Here is an 18,081-nt window from a genome sequence, read left to right as displayed (position 1 = left end):
CACTCGCAGGGTGGCACACAAGTCCACTGTAGTTCAAGTTTCAAGGGTTCTTCCAATGCCCTCTTGGGGTCCCTGAGGGCACCAGGCATACAAATACTTCACACAAGTAATACAGACTACATACACGCAGTCAAAACAATAATGTCACCAACAATGGTGCTTTAATTCCCAGTTATGTCTTAATAGCTGTTATTCATGAAACTAAGCCAAATATACATACATAAATATATAATGCATAAATATTAAAATGCATATGCATATATATATATATATATATATATTAGGGAGATATCAAACAACCATGTAAGTATAAAGGTGCTATACAAATTACTGGAAGCTGAGAAGCCCCACATGATAGGGTTTCACATCCCCGAGCACATAAATATATATTCTGGAACCTCTTTGGATTCATAGCACTATGATCTGTCTTCTGACCTTCAAATTCACATTTCCAATAGCCTGCTGAAGAACACCACATAGGAATACTATGGACTATTCTAAAATTAAGCTGAGCTCTAAATCTCTCTTAGGCTATTCTGCCTCCCTACTTAGTATTAAAACTGGTACATCATTCATTCAGATGGGTACAAAGTAGAAGTTAGCCTTACTGGTGTTCTTCCTCTCTTTCGTCCTATAATAGAAATATAGTCACACTACATCATTACATTTTGCTTAGACAAATACCTGGCAGAATCATAATTTGCTCAAGGGGTCCTTATGCTCTTAACATATTTTAGTTAACAAGTCAACTAGTAGCATCCATGCTGCAGTAATGATTTTAACACTATCACGTTTACTCAAGATTACCCCATCTTTGGCTGTTTAGCATCATAATGAAGAGTTTACAGTCTCTTCTGATGTACCATTCATTCCCTCTGCTCCAAAGGTCTTAAAAAAAGATCTTTTTTTCATTCTATCCCTAATGCTGTCTCACAGTGTCTCTCCTCAGCACTTCCCTAATCACTATAGCATCCTAACTTACTGTGATATACTATTAAGACGCTTAGAAACCATTGAAGATATGTCAGATGTAGCAATGATCTTTGTCTTTGAAGCAAAACCAACATTATTTAGCTTCTGTCACCAGGGGATATAAGTGGCAGCATCTTACCCTCTGCTGTTACAGAGACTGAAAAAAGTGTATTTAACTCAGCATACTGGCAACCCATACCAAATTTATTAAGTGGCAATTATTTTTTTGTCATACGACTATACAAATTGTGATTCTAGAACCCGAAGGAATAAGCTCAAGTTATATAACTCAAAATTCAGCCTAGCAAATGTTTTCTCCTGTTACTACAACGTTAATTCCTAAAGAATTATGGGTTAAAGAATAGCCCATATCTAAAGTAGCTCAAGCACTACACGGTAGAGATTACACCAGTTTTTTAACTTTCCCTTACCAATAATATAAGAACAACATTTTAAAAATTGCATTGTCTTAGTTTCAAATATATTGCCATTTTAAAAAGATACTGCAGTGGGAACTTATTTTATACCTAGCAAATCAAGCTGGGAGAAGTGAGATGGTTTATGTAATAGGACAAACTAAGGCTACCTAACTTATAAATCCTCACTTTAAAATCCCACCAAAATGCTAAGACTCATCTGTAACCTTTTTTCCTACCAGATTTATGTCATGCTCAAGACAGACGGCAGAAAATAAAATCCAGTATCAAGACTTTTTCTTGGAGTAATGTATTTTTCAGTTTGTTATGAACATGAAACTAATCCATTTATTAGCTGTGTCATTTAGGTATGTTTAGTTAATAGCTTCTAATTTATTAACAGCTGCTGCTAATATCAAATTATGGCATTTTGCAGGAATGTACTCATAAAAAACAAGATACAGAAATGCTTGATTCAATGTATAGGCATAAAAAAACAACAAATGTCTAGTAAGACATTGAGTCTATATCTTAAAAAGCAAGTCATATCAGATCAAGCATTTGAGCTAAAAACTGTAATACAAGGTGATTCCAGAAAGTTGCTACTAGATGCAATTAGGGCTCCTTTTAGCATCTGTAAGAAAGCCCGCACCAAGTTGAAGACAGTAGCAAATGGCTGTAAAATCCCAACAATGAGAAGGCTGAGGTGGAAAGATGGTCACAAGCTTGAGGTATGTGGTGGTTTGAGCAGAAATGGTCCCCAAAGACTCATGTGTGAATGCTTGGCCCACAGGGAATGGTACTATCAGGGGGAATGGCACTGTGTCCCTATAGAATCAAGCTTTGAGGTCTCCTATGCTCAAGCTAGGCTTGGTGTGACAGTCTCCTGCTGCTGCCTGTACAAACTCCCAGCCACTTCTCCAGCACCATGTCTACCTGCAATAATGCTTCTCACTCTGACAATAATGGACTATAACCCTTTAAAACAATAAGCCAGCCCCAGAGAAATAAAGGCTTTCCTTCCTAAGAGTCGCTGCAATCACTGGTGTCAACCCCTACTGAAGACACTGGGCTAGCCATGCTACATGGCAGAACTCTGTCTCAAGACACTAAAAACAAAAAACAAAAAGTGTAAGGGAAGTTTAAAATTCACTGTGATTAAATGTATAACATACTCTGCCTGCCCCTCATGAATATTGAAAATGTATTAACCTCCTTTAATTTCCAAAGTTACCTGTGAGGCGGTGTAGTAACACAATCTCAGTCTTAGGTAAGGAGTTCTGTGGAGATTACTAGTGAGTCGTAGAACATGAGAGAGAACAAGCAATGTAGCATACATTTAACCTCTTCTCTACCAACAAGCCAGCACTTCTCAACTAGGGTCCAACAACCCTTTCACAGAGGTCGCATATCAGACATACTCATTTTACATTAGTATATTACATCATGATCCATAAAAGTAGCAAAATTAACGTTATGAAGTAGCAACAAAAAATAATTCTATGTCTGGGGTCACCACAACATGAGGAACTATATTAAAGGGTGGCATCATTGGGAAGGTTGAGAACCACTGAAGCAGGTCATAGTTGAAGACCCTGGAAGTAATATGCATCTCAGACTTTTCATTCTGCTGTCACTATAAATGAGAAGGAACAGAGAACACCTGCTGCCCTTGAGTCATTTATTAGGCTGGGTTTTCAGGACTTTTATGAAAGCGTCTTTTGGAATCTCAATGTTGCCAATCTTCCTCAGCTTCTTTTTCCCTTCGGACTGTCTCTTCAGAAGTTTCATTTTCCGGGTAATATCACCACCATACTGAAAAATAAGAAATACAAATTGGGTCAGAGGAAATGACTACATAATTACACCGAGAAAACACCACAGCCATAAACATATCATTATGACCTGTAGGCCCTCACTTGATCCCTCCTCAACAATCAGTTTTTTTCATTTAAGATAGACATACTGTATAGCGACAGCCTAATACAGACTTTCAGATGCACACCTGGCCAGAGACACTACCAGATGCTTAGAAAAAAAAGATTGTTTTCATACACACACACACACACACACACACACACACACAAACACAAATAGGCTTTCCAAAATTCAATGTAGCAAGGTAGATTTCAATTCCCATTCTCTCCCAACTGTAAGAAACAGTCACTATACATATGCTGTTTTATTATGTATAAAATTATGGACAACATAAAAATCCCTTTTAGATGGTATTTTATTAGAAGAGAGAAAATGAAAAGCATGTTATATACATTGTAGTTAAAATGAAGACTAATATGGTTAAACAGAAATTTGCCCGTTTAAAATGAAACGGAGATGAAATGCATGGTAAATAAAAACTAAACTAGAAGCCGGGCATGGTGGCGCATGCCTTTAATCCCAGCACTCAGGAGGCAGAGGCAGGTGGATTTCTGAGTTCGAGGCCAGCCTGGACTACAAAGTGAGTCCCAGGACAGCCAGGGCTATACAGAGAAACCCTGTCTCAAAAAACCAAAAAAAAAAAAAAAAAACTAAACTAGAAACCAATTTATGACACCTTTGCTCTTAAAGCCATTCAATATAGTAAAGTAGAAAGATACATACACATTTTGCCAAAACATTTTTTCTGTAGGCTTTCACTCTGTAAAAGAAGAAATACAGTTTAAAAGCATAATTTCTATACAAAGATTTACTTTTGATAAGATATTTTAGTGATAGTGTCATTCAGATCAAATTGCCTTATGTAACTAGTTCAAATGTTTGTTATTTGTTTCCATATACTTAGTTGTACGACACACAAGAAATTAATGTTAATGTCCTCATATCCTTTAGTAAGAAACGTCATTGCTTGAGGAATGCATAAGGAGAAATATGATCATTCATGAGTTTAATTAAAAAAAATACATTACATTGTTTCCAGTTCAACCTAGAAATACTTTGAATACAGTATTTTAAAAAGTTAAGGCATCATATTCTAACCTGACCATAAATAGGTAGTGACTACTACTGAATTTAGGATTTTATAAAACCATTCTCAAGACAAACTCCTGTTAATGTATACAACCATCAATTATACTACTATATTATTTTGGCATTTCCTGATCATTAACTTTGAAAGGTATCTCTTTTTTAAGGGATTCTTTTAATAATTTTTTTAAAAATCTATTTGTTTTTCTTAATCTACTTCCAATATAATTTATGTAAAAATGACCATGTGCTAACTTTTCTACTTTCTAGGATGTTCTTTGGAGTTCTTCTTAATTTATGTATTTTCTTGGGCACTGGGTAACGGAAACAAGATACTGTATAAGATGAAATTATTCCCATAATAGGCATACATTTAATATATTATTTATTACACATATTTATTTTATATTTATGTATATATATATATATACATATATATATTGTATATAGATACATATATACATATATGTGGTATTTAACTAGTACGGATGCATAAGGCTTAGGTTAAGCAATAACTAAGTAGCAATTCCCAATTTGTCATAACTGAGGAGACAGACTATCCAGGGTCATAACTCCTAATGGCTGGGCAGGGGAAGTGCTACCAGAGACTATACTTGCTGCTACAGGAGCCTGATTTTCAACAATGCTAGCTTTCTTCAAAAATTTCCCTATTTTCTATACCCACTATAAACCACATGAGGGATATAACCTAGAAAACAAAGCCTAGCATGATATTTATAACCTTTTCTGATGTAGTACTTTAGTAAAAACAATGTAGCATAACTTTTAGGTTCTGTTCTCATCACAATCTATCTGAACATAATATAATCCACTGAATGGAACCTTACAGAAATTCCTTAACCTAGAAATTCATTGGAAATGAGCAGAAATTCCTTACACTTTCCTAAGTGATACAACTGTAAGTATCATCACTTAATATAAGTAATCCAAAGTAAAAAGACATTTATCATCTCATGATTTACATGAATAAAAGCATATGCCATGATTAATTAAAAGTTTAGTTTTGTTTATCTGGGTACATTGTTTCTAAAGCCAGCCTCAAACAGAAAATGAATTTCAACTCACGTTTCTCTTGCAATAACTTTGCTCCCAACAGCAGCTTGAATTGCTATCTCATACAGTTGTCTGGGAAGAGACTCCTTCAGGCGTTCACATATGCTTTTGCCAACAGTGTAGGCTTTCTCTCTGAGACAGAAAAAATACAGCTATCCTAAATATAACTATTTAGATTATCTTCATTGTCCATTGCAGTAATTAACAGTAAGGTGAATTTTAAGAGGTTCAAATAGAACTCAACATTTTGTACTTAATTGGCATTTGTAACTATGCATTAGTCTATATTAGGACCTACAATTCCATGGCTACAGTATAATATCTATATTGTGACCTACAATTCCATGGCTACAGTATATATCAGTTTGCCAGGTTGTGAACACATATACTTGACTTTTTCATTATCACTAATGATTTTTCAGGAATATGAAAATCTTTTCTCAGTATAAACCTCAATCATAAAATTAAAAAAACAACAACACAGTAAAGGAAAATGATTTCCTTGAGACTATTCCTTTGGCTATAATTCTCTATTTTATATTTAGTAATAGAGATGTTTGTGATGATCATAATTTCCTCACCTTGCATATCCAGAAGACAGACTGATTCAGAGTCATAAAAATCTACCAAAATTTCATCCAAAAGGAAGAGATATTTAAGCATAACTCTATTTTCATCAATAAAAGTCAAATTCTTCTGATGTAAAGGCAGAAGGAAGATGAGTAGACTAAAGTCCATTTTAATTATCTTTCCAAGCTTTACAAGTTTTACAAAGTGTATCTGCTGCACTAAGTGAGGGACTAGCACTACAGAAAAGCACCAAGCGCCTGTGTTCACAGCTGGTCATCTCTTCCTTGGCTTACCTATGGACCACAGTTACAAGCTCTTCCACCATATTTCCATTCAGCAGAATATCCATTTTAACGAGTTCTGCAGTCTGGTAACCGGCATCTTCATAATCAAAACTAACAAGGACAAGAGAACATGGACAAGCGTGATACTGTCAGATTACACTCAGCAAACTCCTTTTTCCTTACAACCTCCATTCCCCGCTCTCCCATGAAGAAACTTGATAAAATTATGACCACACACGAAGTTTCATATAAAGGATGTGTATGCCCACAGTAAAGAACCAAATGCTAAGGCGCTGAGTCCAGGGACTCTAAGTCCCGAGAGAAGGAAGCGGAACCGGCTGGGCTGAGATGCATTAGGAAAATCCATCACCAAAACCAAACGAGCCCCTTTCTCACACTGCCAGCCGCGGTGATGTCCACTAGCTCTAGTTTAAAGGTCGCTGTGAGTTTTCTGTTGCCAGTGACAACCCATGTAGCTAGTGCACTGAGAACAGCAGGAAGAAAGGGCACTGGGCTTTCCTGCACACCTCTGCAGTTTGAACACTAGTTTTGGTCAGGACCGAAAGGCATGTAGCACATGTGAATCTAGTACACGCTGAGTAGTTACAGCCAAGCTTCATCAAAGACAAACAAGCACTCATGTTAGCTGCTATCACCAGGGTGGTCCAAGTTAACAGTGCTACTCAAACGTTTAACTCATAAAGCCACTGTAGCCAAAGGCAGTATAAAAGGCTTCTTGCCATTAACACTCAACTCATATTTTTATTTGGCTAGGTTTCATGGATTCCCTTAAGATACACAGATTTTTATTGGATGGAGCACATATTTCTGGGAGGACCTGTTCTTGACTACAATATTGTTAAGTGCAGAACATATTTAGCATTCTTCATACTCAATATTTATATCAATTTTTCAAATAAAAGTACATGCCCCATGGATCAATTAATATATATATTTAAATGTTATTTAGTCACAGATATTTCCAACTCTTAAGCCACAGGGCTATAGCCTCTTACTGATGAGGGTGCTTCTTTTTCAGAGAGTAACAGTCTGAAAAACCGTAAGTCCTTTTTCTCCTAGAAGGATGTCAGGTTCTATTTAATATCTGTAATGCCCCAAGCTTCCTAGCCTTATGATTCTGAACTGTCTTCAAGAGCTGAAATTAGTAAAAGAGCAGAAGTATTAGTCATTACAATCAGCATTTTCAAACCTTTGAGATGTTCGTGATCACCATCATTTCCTTACCTTGCATATCCAGAAGAGAGAGACTTCAAAGAGTCATAAAAATCTACCACAATTTCATTCAAAGGGAAGAGATATTTAAGCATAACTCTATTTTCATCAATAAAAGTCATATTTTTCTGAATTGCTCTTCGTGCCTAAAGAGAGATAACTTTGATGATAATCCACACAATATTGATGTGAATAAATTAAAGGTGTTAATTTCCAAAGTATAATTACAAAAATAAAAGTAACAGACTGGAAGAGTATTATTTAATGGTCTACCAAAGATCTATAAGCAAGAGTTTTGGGGAAGAAATAACACTATTTTGTATTTCACTATATTCATTTTAAACTAAAGCTTGTAATCTCTATTTTTAAAATCACATTATATTCACTTTCTTTTTTTTTTTTTTGGTTTTTGTTTTTTTTTCGAGACAAGGTTTCTCTGTATAGCCCTGGCTGTCCTGGAATTCACTTTGTAGATCAGGCTGGCCTAGAACTCAGAAATCCGCCTGCCTCTGCCTCCCAAGTGCTGGGATTAAAGGTGTGTGCCACCACCGCCCAAATTATATTCACTTTCAAGTACACAAATAAACTAAATCATAATAAAAGATCCTTTTAAATATGTAATTTTTTTCATTCCTTTGACTAACTATTCAGCTAATAGTGACAATCAAACTTAAAGCCAGTAAAAGGAAACTTCCCAGCAGAAGGACTCCTATGAAATGGAAGCTGATAAGCGTTGCTCCAGAGGACTGAATCCCACTTTGTGTCCTACCTGACAAAGCGCCATTATTTTTCCAGTGTACTCAGTCGGTGTAATAACAGTGCCCAAAACAACAGGTTCCAAATATTCTGTTACTTGGGACTTCTCAGGGAACTGTGCAGGGTTGATGATTGTGATCTCCTTCTCTTTATATTCCTGAAAACGGGGAGAGGGAACAGTAGTTAAGAACAAACACTCCCACAGTTCTCTTTCTTACAGGCTTGCTTTTCACAGATAGTACATTTAGAACAGACTGCATTCACTGCAGATAACAAAGTAGCAGTAGTAACAGGAAAGACACCTGAAGATCAGACTGTCACCTAATACGTTTCTTTTAAGAAACAACAATCAAAGACTTCCAATTACTATCTTTTAATTTTGTCAGTAATGATAATACTAAATGAATTACAGTATTTGGGTTTACTAAAATTTATAAAACATACCATGAACCATCTAAAGTATGACAAATACTACATTTTACAGCAATATAATTAGTAATATAAAATCAGGTTATTTATGCTCAAGGTAGCAGTGTTTAAATGAATAAATTATTAATTGCCACTTAAATGAAATACAGTACTGCTTCTATCACTAACTTAAAAATTTCCTATAAGAATGAATGTTTTACTTTTTATAACTTCAATTATTCATGACAAACATTATCTTTCAAATCCTGTGCTAAATTATAATGGCCTTCTTATTACGAATTCTTTTTACTATCACTACCAGTAATTTTGTTAATAAAGAGATTGAGCTAAGAAACGTAAAACATGAATTAGTTTTAAGAAGGTAATAAAAATTTTTATTAACTTTTACTCAAAAATAAATCATCCTTAATAGTGACTTACTTACAAACAAAGAAAACATTTCTCTTGTATTTAGTATATACATGTACACATCTTTATTAAATTTTCCCTTTCAGGCTGACACAAAATAGAAGTGATGGAGCAGTACCTTTATTAATTTTGCAGAGGAAAGAACAGCTTTGTATGGAACAGTTGGGGTTGTCAAAATGACAGAAGCGTTATATTCTTGCTCTAATCGCTGGTTGAAAACCTCCATATGTAAAAGTCCAAGAAACCCCAACCTGGAGACAAGGGAGCAAAAAAAAAAAAAAAAAAACAGCAAAACTCCTCTAAATATCTATGTTCCGTGGGGCTGCTGGCAGTTGTGAACACATTGCTACTTTGTAGGAAAAGAGGATATCAAGAATCATTCCATCAATTTGCATTTCTTGTATAACTTTATAAAATAAGACCCAAATCTCCTGTGAATGTATTGTAAACTACCCACCAAACATGAATGCACATGAGACATAAGCAGACTTATTTATACGAGACTTATTTATCTTACTCATAGAAATGGATCTATAGGGCCTGTGTAAATGGCTGAGTGGGTCTTGTGCTCACAGTGGAAGCATAAGGACCCCGATTCTGGATCCCCAGGACCTAAATGAAAAAGCCAGACGCTGCAGAATGCAACTGCGTTCCCAGTGCGGGAGGAGACAGCAAGGTGCCAGGGCAACCTCCAGAGTCAGTGAGAGGCACTGCGTAAAAACTCAAATGGAGACCCGGATTGACCTCAGGCCTATGAGCATGCACACATAGTGTGCACACCCATACCTACATTTGTACAAAAGGATATTTGTAGAAACAGCTAAGTCACTGTGAGTTGGAGGCCAGCCTGACCTACACAGCTAGTTCCAAGACAGCCAGGGCTATATAGTGAGACCTTGTGTCAACCTTCCATCCCTACCCCAAAAAATATTTAAAAAGCTTAGTCTGATTTTCAGAAATGTTCATGAGCAACACATCCAATTAGAAGGTATTTTCTTATGAAAAGTGACTCTAAGATATGAGTGTCCCCTACCTCCAGCCAGCACCCAGGGCCAGACTACTATCCCGATGCACTGTTACACTTGAGTCATTTAAGGTCAGTTTTTCTATAGCACTCTTCAGGTTATTGTACTCAGATTGGTCTATAGGGTACACTCCTGGGGATACAAACATAATAGATAGTATGGTCAAGTTCAAAATTAACCATGTGGCATTCATATAATTTTTCTGTAATTGGTTGCAAGGTTATCTTAGATTCTATTAGCATTAATGATATACAATTGTTGTCACACTATAAACAGTGATTTTATGCTTTCAGACAAATACAAAAAAAAAGAAAAAATGTAAAGAACCAAAGGAAATAAGTTTACTAATAATTAGGCAAAGTACATTTATTTTAAAATACAAAAGTACAAACTAATCCACTACTGTAAGTAAAACTGTCAGTGGGAAATAGCACCAGAAATGAAAACGACACTGGACTTAGTTTCCAGACCAATTGCTAAAGTAAATGTCAATCTGGCTTTTAGAAACTTACTGCTTAAAACTATGGGAGCGGGGGCTGGAGAAATGGCTCGGTGGACAAGAGCACTAACTGCTCTTCCAAAGGTCCTGAGTTCAATTCCCAGCAACCACCTGGTGCCTCACAACCATCTGTAATGGGACATGCCCTCCTCTGGTGTGTCCTAAGACAGCTATAGTGTACTCACACATAACAACAAAGAAATCTTTAAAAAACAAAACAAAACAAAACAACCTATGGGAGCTACTGCTGGTTACGCCCATTGTCTTTCTCTTCTGCTTATAAAGCTTATACTTTACAACCCTCCTGAGCTCCAAATGACTGCTTGTGAAGCACAGCAGTCATAAAGTCCGTGACCTCTGCTGAGAGGAGACTGAGGAGAAAGCGAGGCGAGCTAACCTAGGTGGGATACAGTAAGCGGAGGACCCTCAATCAGTCCTCACTATATAAATATGTGCAATGCTCAAAGCAATACAGGACCTCATGTTACATGTTGGTAAAGGCTGCATGGCAGTCTACTTCATTCAGAGGAACAAAGCGTAACTAAAGAAAACGACCAAGAGGAGGGAATTCATTAATTCTACTGAGAACTGTCATCTAAACATCCTAACTAGAGAAAAAAAATTCAAATATATTCAATTAACTTCTCAGAAAAATAAGAAAATTCATATTACTAACATCTCTTATATAATCACTTCATTCTTAAGGAATCCTAAATGGTCTCTCATATATAGCACATACCATATAAGCAATGAAATGTCATATATATGTATATTGATAATATATATACACATACATACATACATATACATATATATGTTACAAACATATCTATAAGAATGCATATTATCTTCTACTACCTTTGCTTTCACCACAGAAACAGATTTTTAATTAAAAATATTTTGGCCCCTTGTCTTCAATTTGGGAGCTCCTCACCTGCAAACACCATTGGTTTCGCTGATTTAAACCCAGGCAAGGGTTCCACTGGATGATTATGTAAATATAATGTGTCTCCTATTTGTGCTTCAGTGACATCTTTCATCCCAGCAATCAGAAAGCCCACCTGTCCTGCATATCTAAATAAAATTAGTATATGCAAATATTTACTGCTTTTCTGTTGTTAAGTGCACACTCACAGTTCTACCTCCCTAGGAAACTCATAACTTCTCAAACAAGTAAGGGCCCCATGCCAATCGTCAACCTCTAAGCTCAGTTTCTACACAGACCTAAACCTGTCTGTGCCCAACTTCTGCAAACTACACACCAGCTCCTGTAAAACCGGTACCATCGGAGAAAAATTCAGGAGACTGTCATGTCTATTATTATGTGATATAGGCTCATTAACAAGGGGAAAAGATAAATGTTTAACCAAACAGAAAACCAGAAATATGTAACAAGTCTATTACGCATATCACTTTCACATGAAAGGGGCAGATTCCAATAATTCAGTTTTAGCTTAATTAAAAAAAAGAGAGAGACCTACATAGTAACAAACTCATTTGCATGTAGGTTGCGAGAGGAACCTTCAATGAAGATGCAGTAATTAATGTTCAATACCTGTACTGTGATATATGTGTGTGTATGCATAACATATACATATTAAATAAACATGTATATCATACAATGCATATATTACAATACAGGGACTTAATTTAGAAGACTGCACTAACTGAAACATGTGGTGACTCACACGCGGCTCTCTAGACACAGCATGACACTGCTATGTGATCGATCCCTGTACTCAAGACCTGACACCTTCACTTTCAGAGACAACCTGAGAAGCATAAACTCAGTGCCTGACGTCAGGTCTTCTCAGCATCAGGAGCCACTCAGCAGCCGTTTCACAACTCACTCAGATATGGTTTTAATATTTAAATTAAATATTAATTAAAATAAATTTTAATTAATCTAGGTTCAACTGAAATTCCACAGTGAAGAAAAGAATGGTTTTTTAACAGCTTATAACACCTTATATTGCAAAAATTTAGTTGTGATGAAATTAAATGTAAAAAGAAAAAAAGTTCACTGGATAGTAGTTGAGGAGCCCTAACTAGTATTTTATTGTTCTGTCAAATACATTTAACAGGACCAAGCCTATACTAGATCACTAAGTTATTTCTACTAATTAATAAAACTTGATCATTTTTATATTCATAAAACTACCTACCATTCACATACAAGATCCTTTTAAGTATCTGGATGTATATTTTCATAGATCATCAGGTTTCCTATTATGATCATTCTGAACACATTGAGAGAAACATATGAAAATTTATTACACATATTAAACAAATTACTTACAATTTATGAGTTGGCTGTTCATTAGGATTCAAAATGCCTACTTCATTGACTTCATATGCTTTTTTAGTATGTGCAGATACAATTTTATCTCCCTTGGAAACCACTCCATCAAACAGTGCTATATTGGCTATCACCCCTCTGTACTGGTCAAAGGTGGAGTCAAATACCAAAGCTTTCAGTGGGTTTTCACGATGGACTTTTGGACTATTATAAAAGAAATTAAGTACATATAAGAAAATGCCTATTTTCAATCTAAGAAGTATGTTTAATTTTGTAAAAGAAATTACTCAAAAGCCAAAACAAACACTTCTATAAACTATATTAAATTCAGCCATCAGTTTTACATTTTGAAATTAAAAGATGTATACTCATTATGACGCAAACAAATGCCAGTGTACTTCAGCCCCATACCATGTCCACTGGACAGCACCGCCACCCTTGCCCTTTCCAGTCTTCTTATATTCAACTTGACTCCTTTATATTATTAAATGCAAAACTTTATCCCAACCTACTGCAAGACTGCTTGCCATATTCACTAGTTTAAATTGACATATCAAGTTGGTGGTCTATTAATCTAAACTAGTACATTTTAAATGTCTGTAAATTATTAAACTCTACTATTAAACATGAGTGAATAGTGTAATAGCAAAATGCTTACGGAGGTATTCGTTCAATGACTGCCTGAAGCACACTGTCAACGTTTGTCCCAAGTTTCGCAGAAATCTGAAAGTGTGTAGAAACCAAAGCATTGAGATTTAAGGCTACACTCTTCCTTCCTGGGGCCTCTGTAATAATGATTCTGTATATTCTCACAATATAAGGGGAGTTTTCTCACCTGAATCTAATGAAATAATAATAAGCACTCGAAAACTAAAAAAGTGTTAAGAGTGCAAGGGAACAAACACCATGAAATTTCAGTTAGGTCAATCTCCTGAGATTTTCCAAAGAATAATCAATAGTTCTGCTGGCATTTGAGATGGTAACCTCAGCTGAGAAAATGCCTCCAAAAGATCAGGCTGCAGACATGAGTGTATAGCATTTTCTTAATTAGTGTTTGATGGGTGAGGACCCTGCCCATTGGAGGTGGTGCCAGGCCTGGGCTGGTGGTCCCGGACTCTATAAGAAATCAGGCTGAATGAGCCATTAGGGCCAACCCAGTATGCAGCACCTTCATGGCCTCCACTCCAGCTCCTGCCTCTAGGTTCCTGCCCTAACTTCCTTCAGTGATGGCTTAATGGAAGTATAAGCCAAATAAACCAATTCCTCCCCACGTTGCTCTGACCATGGTGTTTCATCAGAGCAATAGAACAACTAAGACAATACTTTAAGAAAAAGAACTTACCTTAATACACTCCTCACTAGGGATATCAAATACTTTTTCAATCTGCTTTCCCACCCTTTCAGGGTCAGCATTCTTCAGATCTATCTATGAACAAAATTACTTAGTGAGCAGAGCAAAAATGAAATTAGTCCATTGTAACAATATTTGGAGGTCAATAGTCTTCTGTGATTTAACCTAACTGACCCTTCATGACTTTTTTCAAAAATATTTAAAATAATCTATATATCAATATGATTACACTTGATCTTAGCCAAAAGGCCAAAAAGCAATTATCAACATAATTTTAACAAGCATGAGTACAAAAAAAAAGAAAATACGAGCAACAAAACAGACAAAAAATATGTAAGCAGAACAGAGTATACCAACTAAGGCCATGAGTCAGACTTTTAAAATTAAGGTCAGATATCAAGCTATTTAGCCTTACTTTATATGTGGCAGTGATATCAAGAAATGCAACTTAATGTAGTTTGAATTTTAAACTAAGATCTTAACTTTACACTACTGGACAGACTTATGTGTGTTAAGAGTTACTTTGACCTGTTTCATGGACTTCACTGAGTCTTAGCTCTCAGCCCCTCTTCTCCAGAGCAGTATGACTGGCACCTCTTTGTCTGCCTTGCACCCTTTTCCTCCAGAAATGGCCTATTCTCAGCCCATGCAGTCCAGACAAACTTTTTCAACTCTATGCAAGGAATATTTGACCTGCAATTCTATCGCATGATATTCAGAGAGAAATCCTACTGATAATCTGAATGAACAGTAACTACAGGTCCCTCATATTTAAAAAAAAGAAAGAAAGAAAAAAAGAAGAGAAAAACCCTATATTTTACAACTAAACACTACACAGAAGGTAAAATAAGTAATAACATTGGTGTCTCGTTTGATTACCTTATTGATAACTGGAATTACTGACAGCTGTGCTTCAAAAGCAAGGAAGAAGTTGGCCACAGTTTGAGCTTGAATACCCTGGAAACAGCAAGATAAGAGAGCGCAAGGTGACTGGTTTGGCACTAATGTACCACAAACTTACTAATTCCATACATCCCATATATATTCATCGTACTGAGATTTTGGATCATGCTAATAAAATGACACCATATGTCATGTACCTGCCTGGCAGAGACTGTGAGACCTCCGCCCTACTCACTGTGCTTCCTGGGCAGTGAGGAGTTTGGCTCCCCAGCCCCATCTTCAGGCTTTAAGACTATATTGTGCTGCCTTGCTGCACGGCAAAGGCAATGAGTCAATGAGTCGTGGACTACAACCTTCAAAACTGTGAGCCAAAGAAACTTGCCTTTACGGGTATTTCACTATGTAGTTACAGAAATCTGAATCATACCACTTCCTACGTTTCTGTACCATTTAAGTTTTAGGGTTCAAAACCAACATTACCACTAGTAAAGAAAGAGTCAAACTAAGCAGAGTGAGTCAGCACTTCATTTTAACAATATTAAAGTATTTGATTTAGAGTAAGTAATACAATAGATCTGTTATTCAAATGTAAAATTTGCATTTCCAAAATGCATTTTCAGAACTTTATGAAACAACCAAGTGGGCATGTCTTATCATATATAACGAGGGCTCTTACCTCATTTGCATCCACTACCAGTAAAACACCTTGGCATGCAGACAGTGACCTGGACACTTCATAACTAAAATCAACGTGGCCCTAAAATGCAAATATGGGTACCTTTAAGTATCAGCTACATATTTAAAAGGAACTGCTAGTCTACTGATATGACGAAAAAAATAATAATAAAATGTGATTTTTGTGAAAACAATGGAAACAAATTATTCTAGCATAAAAACAAAACTAAAAAGAAATCAATGACAGTTGTGCAAAATTTAGCCCTAAATGAAAGAATTTTGATTGCAATACTAACACGGTTAACAAGCAATCTTTGAAGAGACAAGATGAAACTTACTGGTGTGTCGATGAGGTTTAAAAGGTACTGTTTCCCTCCAAAGCTGTAAAACAGAGAGGCTGTCTGCGCCTTCACAGTGATTCCTCTTTCTCGTTCTACTTGTAATTTATCAAGAACCTGCTTGTTTTTCTTCGTCTTATCAATTGTTCCTAGAAATAGAAGCATTTACTAATTTCTCTGGGCTTTAAAACAAAAAAGCATTAAAAACAATTAACAGAAAATATTAAAGATGAATGCCTAAAGGTAAGATATTGCGGTAAAGCTAACTAACCAAGAGCAGAGAAGATAAAATACCTGTTAGCTCCAGGAGCCTGTCAGCTAAAGTGCTTTTGCCATGATCCACATGTGCAATGATACTGAAATTTCTAATGTCTTCAACAGGAAATCTAGACATGTCAGGTTTCTCCTAAGAAGGGAAGGGAATATCACAGTTAAGGGTATAAATTTTCCATAAAACAAAGTACAAATTCAAAGAAAAGTCTTTCCATCGATGGACAACTTCACGTATTGCAGTTTTGTAAGCTCCCCGCTCCCTAATAAAGATGTATGACTAAGCCTAACTACAAAGAACAAATTACAAAATACTTGACAAATATATCAGTTCCATAAACAAAGCTAAATATAAAATCCTTAAGTAATACTTCCTCACATATTGAGCTAATTGCAAATTTACTTTCATGGAGAGTGAAAGCCATATATAAGTCCTCAGGAGTCCAAGAATGCCTTATCAAGCAAAATCTCTTAGACACACCACATACTCCTGGAAATGGGTGTCTGAGCAAAACAGTCTGGGGTGTGAGTGTGTATGTGTGTGTGTGCGCGCGCGCGCTCCCTAGGCATATTCAGTTGATGAAACTGTCATGACTATAACATTTGTTTTAGCTTTCTATTTCTTACTTAGTGTAAGGCAGGTAAGGGTATGGAAAAATTATTCAAACAAAATGTAAAAGCTGCATTGTAGTCCCCCACCACGCATTTAGGACAAAGTGATGCAAACCCGCACGACTTTCGCAAACCCGCTCGACTTTCAAAAACCCTGAACGGTGACGAATACAAGTCCATTTTTCTAACCACAAGTCCCTTGCATGGGACTAAAATACTCCACGCCTTTGCATCCTCCAATCTTTGAAATTTGATAACTATCCCAACGCAGCAAAGAAGCTGCAGGATCGGATGCAAGTCAAGCCAGTTACTCAAGAAACGATAACTAAAACTTCAGGGAAATCGATGCTACAAAGGAGCAGCTTCTCGGAGGTTTTTAGAAATAGCACCCGCTCGTGAGCTACACCAGCCCTAAGCCGAGGAGCTAGCGGGCACGCTTCTGATGCGGGTGAAGCGCAGCCCACGCCGCGCCGGCGAGCAGCCGAGGATGCTCGCCCACCGTGCATGTGCTGAAGCCCTGCACCTTCCCCGGGTGATGGTCACCTTGAGCTCGGCCGCGCTGAAGAGCCTGCAGGCGGCCCTGGGCTCCGAGGCAGCCGCGTGCCGGGCCCCGGCGGCCCACGGCGCGAGAGCCCGCCCCACGAGCGCCCACATGCCTCGGCGGCGGCTCAGGGCCCAACCCGCCACGGAGACCACAAAGCCAGGGTCGCGCTCCGGCCTGAGCTGACACCGAGACCCAGGCCTGACGCGAAGCAAACGCGCCGCCTGCAGGTCGCGCCGCTTATGACGTCGACGCGTCTACGCGGGGGTCGAAAGGTCAGGGATGGGAGAGCTACAGGGACCGCGGGTGATACTGCCGGTCAAGCGCGTGTCCTGGTGTGACAGCCTTGAGAAAGCCACAGTCTAGGCGACCGGAGTCGGGTGTCGCATCACTCTCTGCGCTCACTCCAGCGAATACAATGGACAGGAGACGCCCTTGTGTGTGTGTGTGTGTGTGTGTGTG

The 18,081-nt window shown here is 37.3% G+C and overlaps 1 protein-coding gene across 4 annotated transcripts; it reads right to left on the bottom strand.

The window, feature by feature from the left end:
- Positions 1-134: 134 nt before the first annotated feature.
- Positions 135-17,877, bottom strand: Guf1 (GUF1 homolog, GTPase). Of its 4 annotated transcripts, none has more exons than NM_172711.3 (17): positions 17,622-17,863; positions 16,491-16,602; positions 16,197-16,345; positions 15,860-15,940; positions 15,160-15,237; positions 14,272-14,355; positions 13,588-13,652; positions 12,930-13,133; positions 11,565-11,704; positions 10,140-10,263; positions 9,225-9,357; positions 8,283-8,426; positions 7,526-7,659; positions 6,290-6,391; positions 5,439-5,558; positions 3,990-4,026; positions 135-3,203 (listed from the first exon to the last, which is right to left on the bottom strand). In NM_172711.3, exons 1-17 carry the CDS (start codon positions 17,730-17,732, stop codon positions 3,066-3,068), a joined length of 1,956 nt encoding a protein of 651 aa, NP_766299.1. In that variant the 5' UTR covers positions 17,733-17,863; the 3' UTR covers positions 135-3,065. The 4 variants fall into 4 exon arrangements, 3 of the variants coding, with proteins under 3 accessions (NP_766299.1, NP_001297560.1, XP_006504011.1); XR_001784672.2 differs by having other exon boundaries at positions 1,156-3,203; positions 7,297-7,659; positions 17,622-17,877; NM_001310631.1 differs by lacking the exons at positions 10,140-10,263; positions 11,565-11,704.
- Positions 17,878-18,081: the final 204 nt, after the last annotated feature.

Source organism: Mus musculus, chromosome 5 (assembly GCF_000001635.26).
Source record: "Mus musculus strain C57BL/6J chromosome 5, GRCm38.p6 C57BL/6J".
In the NCBI taxonomy this organism is placed as follows: domain Eukaryota; kingdom Metazoa; phylum Chordata; class Mammalia; order Rodentia; family Muridae; genus Mus; species Mus musculus.
The sequence above is the reverse complement of the archived record's forward strand: the minus strand, read 5'-3'. Positions and strand labels throughout refer to the sequence as shown.

Excerpts from the sequence above, each read along its gene's own strand:
- Guf1 (NM_172711.3), bottom strand. The coding sequence starts at position 17,732 with ATGTGGGCGCTCGTGGGGCGGGCTCTCGCGCCGTGGGCCGCCGGGGCC. Across the intron at positions 13,134-13,587 it reads GTCATTGAACGAATACCTCC|TCCAAAAGTCCATCGTGAAA; the intron begins GTAAGCATTTTG and ends CTTTTATAATAG. Across the intron at positions 9,358-10,139 it reads GCCCTGGGTGCTGGCTGGAG|GTTGGGGTTTCTTGGACTTT; the intron begins GTAGGGGACACT and ends CCTTGTCTCCAG.